The following is an 18,543-nucleotide window of genomic DNA, read 5'->3' on the forward strand; positions in this document are numbered from 1 at the left end:
TGTTTTTTGTTTTTGTTTTGTTTTTGTTTTTGTTTTTGTTTTTGTTTTTTGTTTTTTTTTTTTTTTTTTTAGATTTACAGGGCAGCAGTTCACAGGACTCTGAAATGCTTCCTCATTCATAAAGACTTAGTTTCCAAACTTTCTGGACCAGCAATTCTGAGAAGGAAGTGCCACAGGTGCAAAGCCAGCAACCTGGACTCAGGCCCAGTGAGGGCTACTGACCCATGCAGTTGTGTCCTCCGTTGACTTGCATGTACTCGGGCGGGCAAATGCAAGTGTAATTCCCCAGAGTGTTGTAGCAGGTTCCAGGTCCGCACACGCCGGGATGGGCGAAGCACTCATCAATATCTACAACAGGCAAGAATGTCTGTGAGCTAAGATGGCTCTGCGGATTTATACAGGGTAGCTTACTAAACAGATTACAGGTGACTCCCTAATTTCACGTTTATAAGATTCAGAAATAAAAAAAATACCCCAAACAACGTGCTTACATTTACATGCCACACATTTAAGACAAAGATAAAAAGCTCCTAACCCTAAAAATACTATGGATTACAAAAACAGACCAAAGAGGCAAATGAATTACAAATTTGCCTCATGCCTGTAGACATTTGTGGAAATCCACATTCTCCAAGAGGAATTTCTTTGAAGTCTGCCCCTCCCCCCATCCCTATGCCATTTGAATTAAATTTTAACAGCAACTTTAAACTGAATGCAGGCTATGAGATCCTCCTTTCAAAGTACAAGCCTCTCACTGGGTCTCGCTGCAGGGTAGCTACTGGGTCTTTCCCTTACTAAATCACTTTTCTTTCAGATGCATTTGACTAACAAGTTCAAAACTAAGGGATGTAATGGCAGCAACAATGAACATTCTTAACATTCAGCTTTCCAGGCAGCCTCTCATCCCACACAAAACACTGATGCTATATTGATGCCAGCCAGAACTTGAGGGAACAACAGTCACCTAAAAATAAAATTATAACTGGCATGTGGCAAGGGCTGGGGGGTGGGGAAAGAATCTGTACGACATTCCAACTTCTTTATATTATATCCAACATTTAGAAATTAGCGACAAATATTAACTTACATTCACATTTAAGTTTACCTGTTGCTACTTAAAATTATTGTCAGCGTCTACTACTTCATATATAATTCTATTTTCATCAGTCATTTTACTTGGAAAAAATTTTCTGTAAATCATTGCAAATGAGCCACAGATTGGATTTATCACTGTACAAATGCTCCAGAAGAAAAAAAGAAAAGCTATTAACAGTCTCAACAGATCCCTCCTGAAGGCTGCAGGACCAGGAGGGGAGACACTGTGGTAGGGGACAGCCCAGGCTTCCTCACCTTCACAGATGCGGGTTTCTTCACTGAGGTAGTAACCCTGTGGACACTCACACTGGAAGCTCCCGAAAGTGTTGATACAGTTTCCACCCTGGCAGAGCCCTGGTAACTCCTGACATTCGTCAATGTCTACAAGAGGAGACAGTCCATCAACGATAAAAATCTATGACCAAAGAGTCAATATCGCAGCTTTCAAACGTGACATCCTGTGTGGACCACAGGCATCTGTACACCTAAAGGAATGAATGCCCTTCGGTGCTGGGTTTATTCCGACTGTGATTTTCTTGCCTTTGTTGCAGGCCTGCTGTTTTCTGAGGAGAGTAATCAAAGCAAGCTGTGGGTAATTTGCTGGGGACAATGTAACAAGGTTTTCTCTGCACAGCAACTGAACACCAGATGCTGGAATGGATGGCTACTTCTTGGTAAAACTCTTGCTTAGCATGTGTGTGACAGGCTGCCTACCTGCAGTTGGGTACATGAATCCTTCTGGCATAGCTTCCCACTAACTTTCGCCCCAGGTCCCTCTAACTAGGCTGTTGCTTATTTAAGTCTACATGGCATCTGGCGATGAACTTACCTTCTAAGATGATCGTGATGGGGTTCGGCCTAAAGCCTTCCCCACCAGGACACAGCGTATAGTACTCAGCTGCAAAACAATGGAAAACAAAAGGTTTGATTCCTGGATCCAGGCGGTAGAGACAATCACTACCAAGCTCAAATCACACAGCCTCAGGGGTGTCTGTATTTTTCTTTGTGTCCCTTTAAACGCATTTTCGATAATGTGCATCATCTTTTATTCCAAAATAGCATTACTTCAATGACAGGCAGTAGGGTAAAAAAAGCCATTTGTCTGTTTAGTTTGTTTTTTCTAAAAAAGCATTTCCCTTTAGATAATTCATATCACAAATATTTTGGCAAGTAAATAAAAAAAAAATGCCAGGAGTCTGTGGTACAAAGGTCTGGGTCCTGTACATGTCGGAACACATGGTTTCTTTTAAAGTGCTCTGTGACTGACTTCAGGATACACTCCATTTATGAACCTGAACTAATAACCTCCAAGAAGGACTGGGAACAGCCTTCATCTGCGATACCACGCATAATCGGTATTATGGCCATTCAGATTGGATTGTGGTTAAGATTTAAAAAAAAATAAGAAAAACATAACGGAAAAAAACAGGAAGGACAGAAACAAATTCCTTTTCTATAAAACACTCTTGGCTGATTTCAGCATAAGCATTGACAATAGTCCAAGGCCACCCCTCCCACGGCCCACAGTCCTGGAATACAATAGCAACTTGTTTCTAGATCCCGGAACAGAAGTTTCCTTCCTCTTCCTGCCATACTTACTGCTGTTTACAGGGGGGCACGTCTCACAGGGGTTTCCCCAGGCCTTCCCCAGGGAGCAGCAGCAGGAGGAGCGACTGACACCCACGCCGACCTCTGTGTTGCAGGACAGACTCCCATCTCCTCGAGGACCAAACTTCAGGTAACAGTTGCCCACTCGGTTGTCTGCAGAGGAGCAACAGAAGAGCTTAAAGTGGTCCCCACCGTGGGGAGAAATCCTCACGAAGACATGCAAAGGACAAAGTTCAAGGTTCTGCATGCTGACAGGGAAGGCGCATCCTAACTGCTAGCACAGTGCAATCTCTCGCTATAAACTTCGGCTTTTAAACCTCGAATGATCAAGTCAGCCATAAGAGACAGTAACAAGCAGCAGTCACTAGAAAACACAGACAGATGTCCATAAATTCGCGCTCTAAACAAGACAGCGAGGCAGTTCTTCTTTGGGGGCCCTCTGGACATTTCAAGCAGGGCGAATAGAGGAGAAACTGGGGGGTTAGTAATCTGCTTCATGAGTTTGTGAAGAAATACAGACGGGTCTCAGAGACATACAAATGTAACCAAGTCTGTAACATAGTAACAAGACCTTTCACCTGCATCCTCTGCTGGTTTTACTTCAATCTTCACTGCGACATTTGCAGATTCTTCAGAGTTTGCCAAACTACATCTCTCTGAAGACTCCTTGTCTCTATTTATAGTTACCATCTTGAACGCTGGCTTTAGATGGTGCTCCCCCGCCCCCAAATCTGTGCCCTCAAGGTCAACATTCTCTCACCTTTCTTTGAGTTCTAAACCTTTCTGCCTATTTCTTTATTAGTTATTTCCAAGTCAACATGCCCAGCAACCAAACTGGATACTCCTCCCTCTGTTCACCAGTCTTAGGGGCTTTCAAGCGATGGAACTTTCCACTTTTTTCAGCTGTCCAGCCTTGCTGCCATTTCTAATCCTTTACTCTCATTCCCCCGTGACACCAGAAATAATAAGGCTTGATAACTCTATCGTCAAGATGCATCTCGCAACTGACGTCACCGCTGCCTTTTCCCCTTAGCCTGATTTCCAGTTATCAGCATCTTTTAAAACCTAGATTATTGCAGTGGTTTCCTAACCCATATCTCAGTTTCCATCTCTGGCCCAAGTCCAGTCTGTTTTTGCCTTTGTAGCCAAAGTAATTCTTCAGAAGAACTGTTTTGGGCCAGGCCACCCCCAAGAGGTCTCATCCCAACCAGAGTATTTTGAAAGCTTTTATGAGTCCACAAAGTACCTTTTACTTCTGGCTACACACAGCACAGCCATCTGGCTGCTTCCCATTGTTAAGACTTCATTTGTTTCTGTTGCCAAATCTTGGGTACAGAGAACGAGTTAACTCCTCGTCCCTTCCCTTTTGGGTTTGGATTCATTCAACATTCCTTCCTTTCTTTTTTCCCTTTTCAAATCTTCATTCTCCACTCCTGTTTTGCTTTTCCTGCTGGACCATTCAAATGACCTGCTAGCAGCTTTTGCATGTGCTCTCATAAAAACGATCTTTAATGTGTTCGTTTAAAATTTCAATAAATGACATTTCTGTCATATGTCTGAGAGCTAGTGTCTAATCATGTGCTCTGTGGACAAACTGTGTATGGGCTCTATGATGTCCAAGTGCTTATAATTCTTACTTGTTTGGAGATAAGGTTATACCCTGCAGTACGGGCTGGACTCTAATGCACAATCCTCCTGCCTCAGCTTCCTGATAGCCTGGATTGCATTTTTAAAAACCTGCACAGTTTATTAAATTGGTTTCTTACTCTGTATCACCACAAATCTTACACATATCTGTGAAAGAGTCAGTGTGTTAATATCTTTGGCATATGAAACTTATGGTTCATAAGTTCTTCAGAAGTAAAGATTGTTGTCCTTTATTATCTGCAATCAGTGGATCCTTTGTATTGTTTTAAAATAATTTTAAAATAGGGTTTATAGAAGAGCAACTCTATACTGAGAAAAATCATTGATTATTTTAGTAAGGACTTAGTCATTACTCACGTAAATATTTACTACCTCCTTTCTTGGTTTTGTACTTGAAATTGTCCTTTGTAATTACTTGGAATCATCTAGAGTGTTTCTTAAGGGAACAGGCTGTTTATCTTTAAATACATATACATACATATCTTTAAATGACAGATACATATTATATAAATCATTGTCAACAGAGTTTAAATATTCAATTTTATGTGATCCTATTCATTTCATTTAACTTTCACTTACCAACGCAGCCCACACCAGTGGGGTTCAGCTGAAAGTCAGGCGGGCAGTTACACTCATAGCGACCAGGTGTGTTCACGCATAGGCCATTGACACAGTTTATGGGATCTGCGCACTCGTCAATATCTGTGAACATTTAAGATGCCCGTGTTAACATCTTTACTTTGATATAAAAAGCGCTAATCCAAGGAACTGAGTGGACCACTTTCCCAAGTTACTAAAGGTCATTGTGAAGGACTCAGCTAAGTGGCGATTAAGATTCGCCATAAACTCAAAATAGGATGTCTAATGGTAAGGCTTTTCTGTGTGCATGGTGAATACATGCGTGGTGCATCTCTGTCTCTGTCTGTTTCTCTGTCTCTGTCTCTCTCTGTCTCTGTCCTCTCCCCCCCCCCTCTCTCTCTCTCTGTGTGTGTGTGTGTGTGTGTGTGTGTGTGCATTTGCAGAAATTAGGGGGTAGAAACTGGTATTATACTCTATAGTCCTGGCTCACTATGAAGAAAGTCCTGGAACTCAGAAAATTACGATATTTTCAACAATGTCATTTAATATCCTATTATGTAAGTGATAAGCAAAAGTTTCAATTATGAGGAAGAAGAATTATGTGCTTAAAAAAAGAGAGAGGAGAGTCCAGTGAGAAGCTCCACAGGTTCAGAGCCTCTTCAGCCCAATGGACGCTCACTGAGAGGCACCCACCATGGTTCTAGTCAATTTTGGCATGTGATGGCTTTCATTTGCAAGGTTGTCTACAGTAAATTAAAAAAAAAAAGAAACATGCTAGAAGTAAAAGTTCACACACACACACACACACACACACACACACACACACACAATTGCTATTTTTGTTTTGAATGATGAAGTTGCTTCTCTAAACACAAGACTGTTTCAGAGTAGAGAGTGAGTGTACCAGGGTGCACTTTTTTCTTTCGGGAATATGCACGGCCCAAGGTACAGACGACTCAAGAAAGCTTTGAGGAGCTTATCTTTAGTGTGGAATGCCAGTGCCAAACACAGAGAGCACACAGTAGGTCCTCGCTGACATTACCTGTGCAGTTGCCTCCTGTTCTGTCCAGTTCGTAACCATCGTCACAGATGCAGTGAAACATCCCGGGCAGATTGTTGCATGTCCCGAAGACGCAGATATTTTGGAAGGAGCATTCGTCAATATCTGAAGACAAAAAAAATTTTTTTAAAGTTTTTTATATGTAACAATGAAGTTTTCTAAATTCTCAGATATTTATGAGCAGTCACGTTTTTCTCTGTCATTCCCCACCCCCCGGATAAATAGTATAAATGGTAAATATGTCTTATCCATGGGATAAGAAAGATATACAACAGGTAACTATTTTGACTCAATGGGTTTCTCATGCTTTCCCCCCTTCTGCAGTGTTAGGGACCTAACAGAGAGTCTCACATGTGCAAGTGCTTCCCCACTGAGCTGCGCCCCAGACCTGCGCGTCTAATATTGTAACTGTCTAGATTATGACATACTCAAATAGGAAGAACCGGCTTAGGCAGTATTAGCAAAGTACAAGAGTTAAATGCAAACTCGTCAAGTGAGTGAAGCTTTAAAAAGCAAAAACAACAAAAGGTTTTACATAATGAGGGCAAACGCACACATTTTGTAGTTGGCAAATCGAAATATGAAATTCAGTAACACTAGATATTAAAGATATTGGTGAAATGTCTAACACTTTTTAAGTTTTTATTTTATTTTGTAATCTGACATATTACCACAAAATCGTTTATAAACACTTAGAGAAGAATACTGTTCCTTATGCCATGATACAACCCAGTTCGGTTCACTACCCATAAATGTCTACATATTTTATTAAAATACCTCTGCTAACGATCTGAAGAGGTGGCTCAGCAGTTAGGGCTGCACTGCTCTTCCAGAGGACCTGAGTTCGCTTCCTAGCAGCCACCCTGAGCGACTCACAACCACCTGTAAATCTGGCTTCAGAGGTTCGAGTCCCTCTTCTGGGCTCCATGGGCACCCACACTCCCAGGCACACACACCACCCTACTCCACAACACACATATCCATGTAATCAGAGCGAGAAATCCAAAATGTCTATTTCTACTAAAGCCAGAAATTCAGCTAATAAAGCTATTTCATGAGGCTGAAGCCCAAGGGCAATACATATGAGGTTATCACTCTTACATGCATGTGTAAACAAAGGCACAATATGGAGTAGACACTGAGCTGTAGAAATAATGTGTTCACACTCAAAAGAGGGTTGAGAGTTTCATATGTAAACTGCCCAATAATTGAGAGGAGGTAGCCCACCCCTGACATTTTAGGCTAGATGAGAAAAGTCGTTCTTTTTTAAGGAAATGATTCTTTTTAAATGATTTTAAATATTACATTATTTATTTAGAGTGTCTGTGCAGATGTATATGTGTGTGTGTGTGCATGCGTGCACGCGCACCCACATGTGTGTTGTGCATGCACATGTGTGTGCATGTCAGAGCTTGTGGAAATCAGCTCTCTGTTCACCAGGTGGGTCCCATGGACAGACCTCACGCCATCAGCCTTGTAGGCAAGCACCTTTACTTGCTGGGCCATTCTTCAAGCTCCATAGACAGGCCATTTCAAATTGCTATTTTGAAACAGTGGTATCTTAAAAGGATCTTCTAGTCATTTAAAATCGTTACACTGATTTATTCCAACTATCTTAGGTTTAAAAGGTGCCGTTCAAGTTGTGTTCTATGTTCAGCTTATATTCAGGTGTATCCTGTCCTTTGCTGGGACAAGAAAGCTGTCGTCTAAGGAGAGAGAGCAATGAATTCCTCATGAAGGTTGCAACAAAACTGTTGGTAGTCGTGGGTGGAGAGATGGGGTCTTCTTTTCAAGCACACACTTCGCTCTCCAATGAGCTTTATCAAAAGCATCCCATTTCTCCTAATGGGGCATCTGTATAAGGGTAGGGTACGGTACCCAAAAATCCAAAAGATACAGAATGTGTTGCTAACAAATGAGGAAAGACTGCCTTCTTCCCCGTGTCCTCTATCTACCACATGCACAGAGGCAATCCACACTGCCAGATGGTGATGTACTCCTCACTGCGTCTAAGGCAATGGTTTCTCTTACGGCCCACTTTTGAGGGTGGGGCAGGGCTCAGCTTGGCTTTGGGCCTCCCCAGTACAGTTGGCGTTTGGTTAATACTGATGATGCATTCGTCTGCCATTCCCTCCACACTGTGATAGAGGAACGGCCTCAGATCTGTTTCAGTTTAACACCTTTGCCCTGTTGTTAACTTAAGGGGGGGCGGGAGAGAAGGAGGAGCCCAAGTTGGAGCTAAGAGGGTCACTTATGTTTTTATTTTTTTAGGGTTTGTGTGACTGACAGATTTTTTTGAAGCTCCATGGTCTCTCAACAAAACTAACTTTTTTCCTTCTTCGTTCCTGTTGTATTTCCTATCGCATGTTGATGGCCCAAACGACGTGCAATGTGAATCAAATCTCTAACTGGAGGGAGAGAATCCAGTTTTTCTCCCTTGGACAGAGAGCATTTTGGACATGAAGCGCCATTTTTAGGAAAGAGAGAGGATTTGTTTTGCTTTACTCCTGAGCAGAAGTCAACGAGTCCTTGATGGATGTGTGAGGGTCCTAGTCTCGGGCATACACGCGGCAGACTCAAACATGAAAGGAAATGCCATAAACGAGCTACTTAGACTTTGCTGAGTGTGATAAACACTGACAGCCAAAGCAGGCAATAATTGATTGCCACTTAAAAACGGAGCGGTGTGTCACATGTCATTCATTGAGTGAAACAAAAGGAAAAAAGGAAGTTGTTTGGAATGGAGAGGAGGAGGGGTGGAGGGAGAGAAAGAAGAAGAGGAGGGTAAGGAGGAGGAAGAGGAGAAGGAAGAGAAGGAGAAAGAAGAGGAGGAAGAGATGAGGAGGAAGAGGAGGAGGAATTGGAGCCAAACTTCCAACTATTGGTTTTTGGCCAGAAAAATTTCCTAAGAGATGAAAGCCAGCTTCCTCATTACTCATTCCACAAAACAATCCATGCTTAAACGAGTAGCTTTTATATGTGCAGCATGTGCTGCTGTTTCTGCTTCCAGGTGAAGCCCGTTCCAGGTCTCCTGGTTTCCTTCGATGTAGCTGATCCAACTGGAAAGTGAATTGGAAGCGTGGTGACCCACCTTGGCAGGACCTGCTGTCTGAGGCTGGGGTGAAGCCCATCTCACATTCGCAGCGGTAAGCTCCCGGGACGTTCAGGCACTGGCCATTCTCACAAAGGTTTATGTTTTCCGCGCACTCATCAACGTCTGCAGAATAAAAAGACATCTCTGTTAAGTTCCAAGTCTTGCCACATGTTTTTTTCCCCCTGATGAAATTGGTTTTAGTGGCTGGAGCTTGTGTCCATCAGCCTGAAGCAACGGTTGACTCCGTTCACTAGAGTTGGGATGTGTGGCCTGAGATCAGAGAGCCATAGCTTGCATTCAGAACACTCAGCTAGAATATATATTGATAAGGTTTCTTTCACTTCTCCTTCATGCCCATTGATAAATCAGTATTAAAACAATATTAGTTGACATGACCAAGAGCTCTGGAATTCTGTTCATTCATTTGGAAGCACAGCCATGCACCTTTCTGGCTTCCCTAAGGGGAAGGGGCTTAAAGACAATTAGAGACACTATAGAAACAAAGTTTCCTTTTTATCCCTAACATCTGATTAAAATTACATAGGCAGACACTTTTCACAGACCTTGCAAATGATTTACTTAATTCTCTGAAGCGGCAGAGAGACGGAGGAGAGAAACCAGTGTTTACTGAACCAGTGTTACCAGGCAATGTGGCTGTTACCTGGCATGCATCTTTCATTGAGTTCACCAGGCACAGCCAGGCGCCAGCAGCCAACAGAGCTGCAGGGGTCCCTTTGAACCCCAGATGTGTTTGCCATCAAAACCATTCTTTCTTTGATACACACACAAAGTGGCACATACAAAGTCCAGGAAATACAAAGTAGCCAATGCTTTAAAGAGAAGGACTACCAAATAAACACACTTTCTTAAAAGGGGACCTTGAAACTGATGAGTTCTGTACTCTGATGAGTTCCAAGCTCTGAATTATTACAGATTTAGTATTATAATAGTGAAATTAAAGTATGATTGAAGATCAGCTCATAAAGCATAGGTAATTTTCTTGCCTGAAAGGACGACCTAGTCTTATGTATGCCTTAATGAGACAGCACTTCACCCTTGAGCCCTGGGGAGGGGCAGGAGTGAAATAGCAGTCTGTATGGACAGCCTCTTACTCTGAAGTTTCCTAAGTGCTTTGCTCTTGGTCCTTTCAAAACCGTGGAAACTCCGAGGAGGAGAAGAGTCAGCTTTGACAACCTATCTTTGAAGGACACATTACACATCCTGTCTTCAAGAACTGAGAGGTTCCCCAGGATTGTCCACTTAATGATAAAATGTACTGCTATTTTAAGACAAGAAGAGCTGAAGTCACATAGGCCACTCATGTGCTGAAGTTTCCAGCAGGGGAAGCCGGGAGATACCGTGGACCCAGGTGGTTATCCAAAGCCTGCGTTCTCCCGACCATTACTTTATAGAGCAGTAATAGATAATGCCAGTTATCAACACAACAGGAGGTGATATATACCATTCCTTTAGAACACCCACCAATGTCACGGAAGCCTTTTTAGGCGTCTGTGTTTAATGGATAAAGAAAAGTATGCGGCCATTTGTAGGTAAAGCATAAACACCGAAACAATCATTTCATCCTTCTCATGGTTTTCTTCAAACAAGGAGAGCACATTTGGTGTTCTGCGCTGAACACATGGGAGCACACCTCGGGTCTGTCACTCACCTGAGCAAGTAAAGCCGTCTCCCGTGAAACCCTCCGAGCAGGCACATCGGTACGAGCCTGGGGTGTTGACACACTGGGCGTTTATGCTGCACTGATGGGTTCCATTCGAGCATTCATCCAGATCTGTGTGGCAAGCAGGCACAACCAAGAAGATCAGAGAGAAGGTGGTGCGGTCTAATGCACGGGAAGGGTTTGGCTTGTGGAGATTCCGAGTCAGTCCAAATGGACTCTGGCTTAGTTTATCTGGAAGGGCACTGCTCAAAGTCCCTAAGATTTTAGGTTCATAATCCAAAATGTTCACGTCGTAACTGTGGCCCCAGCTACTGATTCGAGAGTTGTGGGAGGGATTTAAGGAAAACTGGGCTTGGATTTCACTCTAACCTCCATGTATCATGGCTTTTACTACTGGTTCCTTGATCACTGGGAGAGGATTTGCTTAAGGTAACAATGATTTCCACAGGAGAGAGTCACCACGTAGTTTTAAATTTCTTTTGAAAGAAGGGAAGAGAGACAAAGTTCTTGATCTCATGGAACTAATGGGTTATTGGAAAAGATGGATGTCAAATACAGAAAAGAAAGAATTGTGTGTCTTTCTATGTACTATTAAGAAGGTTACAGAAACAATCTGGATCACATGGGACAAGGGAGGTCTATTGAAGAAGCAAGTTTTTATCAGCTTCAGACTCCCTCTCCAAGGATGAGGAAGCCTGGTCTCTAAGAATAGAAGGAGAGGAGAGTGCTTCTCCTAGACAGCAGCACACACAGGGCCACTAAAGAGGGAAAGTACAGGATGTGGCAGTTGGAGGGGCAAAGAAAGCACAGTACAGGGGCCAGGGCAGTGGAAGCTGAGGCCAGAACATGCTGCGGCGACTTAGAACCCGGGGTTGCTCCTAAAGTTAAAGAGTTAAATTGTGAGAGGAGGCTTAAGGGTTCTGCCACTTTAAATATTTGAAGGATAAGTTGCAGGAGGATCATGGAGGGAATATGGGCCAGGGAGAGGGGAGAATGGAGGAAGACAGGGAGAGGGAAGAGGAAGAGGAGGGATGGGGTGAGGATTGAGGGGGAAGGAGACAGAAGGAGGGAGGAGGAGGAGGAGAGGGGATGGGGCAGGTAGGGGGAGCAAGGGGAGGGGAAGCAAATGACTTGAGCGCAGGATGAAAATGGAAAGGAGGAATGGGTATAGGAGAACAGGTGCCTGAACCCTGTAACCCTGTCATGGGGCTGGCAGTCAGGTGACAGGTAGCCAAGCTGACAGATTGGCATGAAGAACATGAATAGGAACACACACACACACGCACACGCACACGCACACGCACACACACACACACACACACACACACACACACACACACACACACCAAGAAAACCCCTCAAAACCCCAAACAAAACAACAACAAACTAGCAGGCCTATGAGACAGGGAAAAAGACAGGAATGAGGACAGGCATGGAAAGTCATGAGATTATGCTAGTGGGATGGCTGGCTAGGAAATGGGCTTCTATTAGACCCGGGGAAGCCGACTCAGGGTGTTACACAGCAAGGTCATTTGGAAACTATGATGATACACGCTCTGTGAACTGGCTTTAAATATTTGACAAGTATGAAACACTTGGCAGAACAGGCAGGTTTTATTCAAATTAATTCACATTATTGGTAAGAGATATTAAGGGTTCCTGCTTTAATCCTTACTGTGGGGCCCATAAGCTTTTACTGCAACTTCATCATGGGGAGGTTAGCTCAGACTGCTTTTTTTTTTTTTTTAAATTGACCCGGGTAATTGTTACCACCTGGAAATATTCTTTGCTGCTACAGCATGGGCATATTAAATAGCTCTGTGAATGACACCCAGGGTATAATCCAGTCCTCTGCCTTGGGGCTCTACAATGTTAGGCTTCAGCTCAAGAATTCCAGCACTCGGGGAAAAGATTTCCCTATTCTCTCTTTTCAAGCTAGACTTCTTGGAATTCAAGAAAATACTCAGCGTTGCCTGCAAGAACGATCCTATCTGCTAAGAACTGTTCCTTTACTCCCATGTCAAGGCCACGTGAGAGACCCCTCTGCATTCTCCATTTACTTCACTCCACACTGTGTAAAGACTGGGAAACATAGCAGTCTTTTTTTCATGGTACAGCTGTTTAGACCACTGGCTGCACATCCAATCATTTTTACTGAGCAACGTGCATGAAGAGGCAGAGGCCAAAGCATCCTGTTGTAATTCGACCATGTATATTAAACCTGAGGAAACACCCAGGCAGGAATGATCCCTACGACCAAAGGTAGATTTGATTTACAAGAGACTAAGTGGACAGGAGCGTGTTCCTGCTGGAGGTGTGTGGATTAATAAGCGTGCAAAGAACAGTAAGGACACCAGCCTTTCCAGAAGGGTCTTTGTCTGCAAACTCACCAATGCATTTGATGCCATTTCCCACCCAGCCTTCTCTGCAGCTGCATTTGAAGCTCCCAGGGACATTCAGGCACGAGGCATGCATGTCGCAGTTGTGGGCGCCAATTTCACACTCGTCCACGTCTGGGAAACCAGGGTGAGAAAGAAAGACATGAAGAAGATGAGGCATGAGCTGAATTCTACTTCCAAGTCGCTTCTGAAAAGACAACCATTTAGGATAAACACGAGACTGCAGAGAAAGCACTAAGACTGCTTTTCGTCTTCAGTTCTTTTTTATTCCATTAAGGTCTATAACTTCATGATCATAACCGAACTGGCCCTTCGTTATGGGAACTTGCTAGCCACTTCCTCCTGGAATGAGAAAGTTGTTGACCCTGGATCTGAGTGTCAGTCCCCACATTAGAAAGGCCCAGACAGAACTCTGCGGGAAGAACATGAAGATACGTATTCAGGAGAGACTTTGAGAAAGGCTGTGCTGCTCCCGTCTGGTAATATCTATCACATACTTTTCACGAAGATGAGGATGACAATAAAAAGGAGCCACCCTTCATTTTAAAGGTCACTACCATAATGGGATTCCGTGGTCCAGTGCTTGCTGAGCACGAGTGAGCATCTAAGTTTAATTTCCAGTACCGTACACACAGGTCAATAGTGCATATCTATGTAGAGTTTTTGTAAACTGTCACTTATGTGTATGCTTTTGTTGTTTTGTTTTTCTTTCTTATCTGAGAATATGTGAAGAATGTTCTCTGTGGATGTGATGTGGAAGAGGACCAATGCTTTCCAGCATGTGTTTATTCTCTTAATAATTATACAGAGACACACATGTGGGATCTATTCAGGTGCGTACAGTCACGTGCAACCTAATGATATTTTGTTCAATGAGATTACAACAGTCCCCTAAGCTTACAGTGCCTAGACATGCAGCTGTGCTTGAATAAATATGTGTTTTGATGTTAACATGTTGCTGAACTCATCAAAGGACCCATTTCTTGCAATGTATCCCCACCCCCACTGCAAAGCAGTACACAACTGTGTGGATGTATGTACACATAACATATACACTCATGTAAAGTAGGTAGATTCGGTGCCCCAACGCTTTCTAGCATGTGATTTGTATGTCCTCACAGCTCACTGACCACAAGCCGCCACTGCTGAACAGATACCGCAAACACTCTCGCTGCTATCCTCTTTTTTTTTTTTTTTTTTTTTTTTTTTTAGTAATGATCACACAACAGACCTGCCCTCATCATCTACCTCTATCTGAACGGTCAGCTAAAGGGTCTGCTATAGCCTGAGCTCCTTACTGATGCCTCGAGCAAAATACCATACAGGGACCTTAAAGTGAGCATTCAAGAAACAAGTGGCTCGGGGCTGGGGATTTAGCTCAGTGGTAGAGCGCTTACCTAGGAAGCGCAAGGCCCTGGGTTCGGTCCCCAGCTCCGAAAAAAAGAACCAAAAAAAAAAAAAAAAAAAGAAAGAAACAAGTGGCTCGCACCTCGAGTGACGTTTTCTAGTCCCATCTGTACATGAAAGATAAAACTAAACAGTGAAAAAGGAGACAGAAGATAAAATGCATGGGGTGAAGAGGAGTGAACAGAGGGGAAAAAAAGAGAGGTAACTGGAGAGGGGGAGGTTGATGAGAAACCATGGAAGTAAGGCAGTAAAAGTCCAAATAGAACCTTAGAATGTGTTATCCTTTTAACATTGCAAATCAAATGGAACTTTGGATCTTTTAAGTCACTGGTTCTCAACCTGTGGTTCACGATTCCTTTGACATTAGAATGACCCTTTCATAAGAGTCGCCTAAGACACTGGAAAACACAGATATTTATATTATGATTCATAACAGTATCAGAATTACGGGGCAGCAACGAACAATTTTGGTTGGGAGGGGTCACCGCACGAGTGAGGAGCTGTATTAAAGGGCTGCAGCATCAGGAAGACTGAGGACCACTGCTTTGACTTCCCACTTTACATGGGTCCTCCACTTGAGCTGCAACCACGCTGAGCAACTGAATGATGCTGCAAGATCCACCAGAAGCAGGGCAGACTCACCGCTCCTTCCTCCCTAGTGGGTGGCTCAGGCAGGGTGCACCTCAGAGACGATGCGTGGCCTAGCTAAGAGCCAGTTCTCAGCACACCGGCAGGCATTTCCTGGTTGACTGGGTCCTGGGAGTTTGAATGCCAGAATGACATGAGCCCGTGAAACCTCTCTGAGGACGAAGCCAGGAGGACATGGGTGCGAACCTACCTGTGCATCCCGTGGCCCCCTTCTTCACTGAGTAGCCCAGCTGGCAGTGGCAAATGAAGGAGCCCTTTGTGTTCTCACACTCCCCAAACATGCAGATGTTGGGATTCAGGTCACACTCGTTCACATCTGGAAAACGCATTGTATCATTGGGTTACTGTTGTCCATCACCGTCACTGCACTTTAAAAAAAAACCACCCTTTAAACCGAATGTTAGCACAGGGCGGTGACGAGTCGGCAAAATTTAAAATACAGTTCACTTGGAAGATTCAGTCTTGCAGGGTCAGTATCTGTGTGTCTTTAAGGGTTTCTGAAATAATGCTTCCTTCTCAGATTTTCTAGTTCTGGCAAAATGGCTCGCATTTTCAAGACTGAAAGAGTCTTCTTTCTATGCTTGTGTGTGTTCATGCATGTATCAAATCATTTGTTGGAGAGGAGTGCTGCGACATGATCTTCTGCACATAATGAGGTTATCACGTTCATGGATTCATGGCAGCTGTGGTTACTTGCGCAAGAACTGCACAAGCTCAAGCCAGCGAAGGTGGCCCATAGGAGATGGGCGATGTCAAGGCCCAGCCCCTACTGAGGAGCTATGGTCAGTAGAGGGAGGGAGAACCGTTCCTTTTTGGGGGATGTGACCACTGGTAGGATTCCTGAACTCCAGTGGATGTCCCTACACCCATGTACACACAGGCAGCAAGAGCGAGACTCAGAGGCCAAAAACAGACAGTCAACGTTGGGAGGGAGACATGTTTGAGGAGATAAGGAAGGTGGGGTCAACATGATTATATTCCACTCTGCACGAATAAAGAACAGTAAAAACCTATCATTGGTTTCTGCTACCCACCGATGCATGTTCTCATGTCCATCGACGCCATGAAGCCATCGTAGCAGAGGCAGCGATACTCCCCCGGAATGTTGGTACACTGGCCGCCGTCACAGATGTCGGGGTTGTTTTCACATTCGTCGATATCTGAGGACACAAAGGTAGCCTCGGGTCAAAGCAGGGATGTCTTTCATTGGTGCCGGACACATTTTCTCCCCTCAGCTCTACTGGACCAAGTCTGGAGCCACGTTTGTAACAGAGCAACCACGGCATGCACATGTCTTATCCTGGCTGTACCTGCGCACGATCGTCCGTCTGGCATCAGTGCGTACCCTTCGCTGCAGCTGCATTCGTAGCTTCCTTCTGAGTTGGTGCACTGGGTGTCGCAGCCCCCGTTCATTATCATACACTCATCGATATCTGTGCAGACATTACAGGAGCACATGAAATGCCAAGTCCACACCCACGCATGGCAACGGCTAGCGCGTCTTCCTTTTAAACAGATAGTGACTGACTAGCTTTGGATTTGCCTCCATTGCTGTGTGTGTGATAGAGGATTAAACCATTATTCCTCCTTAAATCCCTATACTTCCTTCTGCGTAGCATTCTATTTCATCTACTGTGCGAGGAGCGAGGAACTGGGGAATATGGTACGTATGGAGTTTGGAGCACTTTTTAATGATAAGGCCAGCAAGTCCTCTGCAAAACCAATAAACCTTCTGGACTGCTGCCTGCATTCATTTACAGTACAAAGGACTGCCGGAAGTGTTAGTTCATATTTGGTGAGGGGGCTTGCTGATCGGAGAGGTGGGAAATGCAGACCAGAGCACCCACCCTTACCTGAACAGCCCTGGCGGTCTGGCGTGGCCTGGTACCCAGGATTGCAAGAACACTGGTAGGTTCCGATCATGTTCACACATTTGCCATTTCTGCAGAGATTGTCGCTCAGGGAGCACTCGTTAATATCTGTGAAAGGCAAACAGAGCCATGCTTTATGCCAGAGCAGGATTACATGAGCCTTTAAGAGCAGGCTTCACCAAAGAAGTGAGTAGGCTAACCTGGGCTATTTGGTAAAAATGTCGGGCCCTCTATTCACCGACACCAGATCTTTTTGTTGTGTTGGAAGCATTCCCTTCTCTGACTAGAATTTCTGTATTTCTGTATGTTTTTACAAGCCCTTGCACATAATACGACTGAGCAATTTTTACTGTTATTTGGTTTTAATTACAATTACATAGCCACAGCAGCTGGTACTTGCTATGGCAGAGTGCGTGGACATAGTGTATACCATAAATGAAGCTTATTACTATTTTATGGTTTATACTGTTGTGCCCACGTAGACTTCGATAGCTGTTTGGGTACGGCCTATACAACTTAAACTATCCTGAAGGAAGATACCAGTTCCAGGGACCAGAGGCATGGCAGTAAGACCTTTGTGTGCACTTTCACGGAGCTGTTTCTGTGCCTGCATATGTGGATTTTCGGTCCACAACTCTTAGTTTAAAACAACCTGGCCCTCACAAATACCTTAAAAAAATGTGGCCCTTACAAGATAGACAAACAAATTTTTAAAAAAGAGTCATGCAAAAAACATGTGGAATAAATTATTAAATTCCCAGCAAACATCCAGAAAATGGCATACTGATCCATTTCTATATGCAGAATGCTCATCAGAAGGAATAGGAGTTAGACACAGTGACCCCAGATGGTAAGTAGAAATTATTTCAGACTCACACAGTCACCTAAAGATTATACTGAATAAATCTATGCTTATATTTATTAAGTACACATATACAAAGCATTTGTTTTATGATATACATTGCCCTTTTGAAGAGTAAATTTTTATCCATAAGGTTGATGAACTATAAGCAAGGACGAACTAGACTCAGGCCCAGCCCGTCTAGCCATGGATTCTTCAACCACCGGTATACAATCATATTTCGCACTACCATCAAAATATAAAGAAAAAAAAAACAACTTAAAACTTTAAATCTGCCCTTCTGAAAATGTCTGCTTAGTGTGTTATTTAAGGTTCCTTTCATGTGCAGCACCGAGATCTCTCTGGCTTGTGAGTAAATGTACGTGCACTGAGAGCCGTGCTCAGACAGTTCTGAGGGCCAGTCCTCCTGAAGACGATGGCCCCTGGCTACGTCAGTGCTGGGCAGCAAGTGTTCTAGAACATGCTAAACACCGTGTGGATTTCCAAGTAGTAGCTGGAATGAGGAAACACCGGAGCACACTCCGGTCATCTTCCTGAACGTGGTTCTTGTAGCGGAACTTACAGGGTCATAAAGCACCAAGGGACCTGTCAT

General features: G+C 43.9%; 1 protein-coding gene across 2 annotated transcripts in view; it reads right to left on the reverse strand.

The window, feature by feature from the left end:
• Fbn2 (fibrillin 2) overlaps positions 1-18,543 on the reverse strand; it is a 205,796-nt gene that overhangs the window by 48,853 nt on the left and 138,400 nt on the right. For both annotated transcript variants that reach the window (XM_039097130.2, NM_031826.2), the window contains 13 exons: positions 17,072-17,197; positions 16,529-16,651; positions 16,253-16,378; positions 15,409-15,534; positions 13,155-13,277; positions 10,753-10,875; positions 9,081-9,206; positions 5,972-6,094; positions 4,930-5,052; positions 2,695-2,856; positions 1,925-1,993; positions 1,351-1,476; positions 223-348 (listed from right to left, as the gene is read on the reverse strand). In XM_039097130.2, the coding sequence (XP_038953058.1) occupies positions 223-348; positions 1,351-1,476; positions 1,925-1,993; positions 2,695-2,856; positions 4,930-5,052; positions 5,972-6,094; positions 9,081-9,206; positions 10,753-10,875; positions 13,155-13,277; positions 15,409-15,534; positions 16,253-16,378; positions 16,529-16,651; positions 17,072-17,197 (1,602 nt within the window). The remainder of the gene's footprint in view (positions 1-222; positions 349-1,350; positions 1,477-1,924; positions 1,994-2,694; positions 2,857-4,929; positions 5,053-5,971; positions 6,095-9,080; positions 9,207-10,752; positions 10,876-13,154; positions 13,278-15,408; positions 15,535-16,252; positions 16,379-16,528; positions 16,652-17,071; positions 17,198-18,543) is intronic.

This window comes from Rattus norvegicus, chromosome 18 (genome assembly GCF_036323735.1).
Source record: "Rattus norvegicus strain BN/NHsdMcwi chromosome 18, GRCr8, whole genome shotgun sequence".
NCBI classification, from domain to species: Eukaryota; Metazoa; Chordata; class Mammalia; order Rodentia; family Muridae; genus Rattus; species Rattus norvegicus.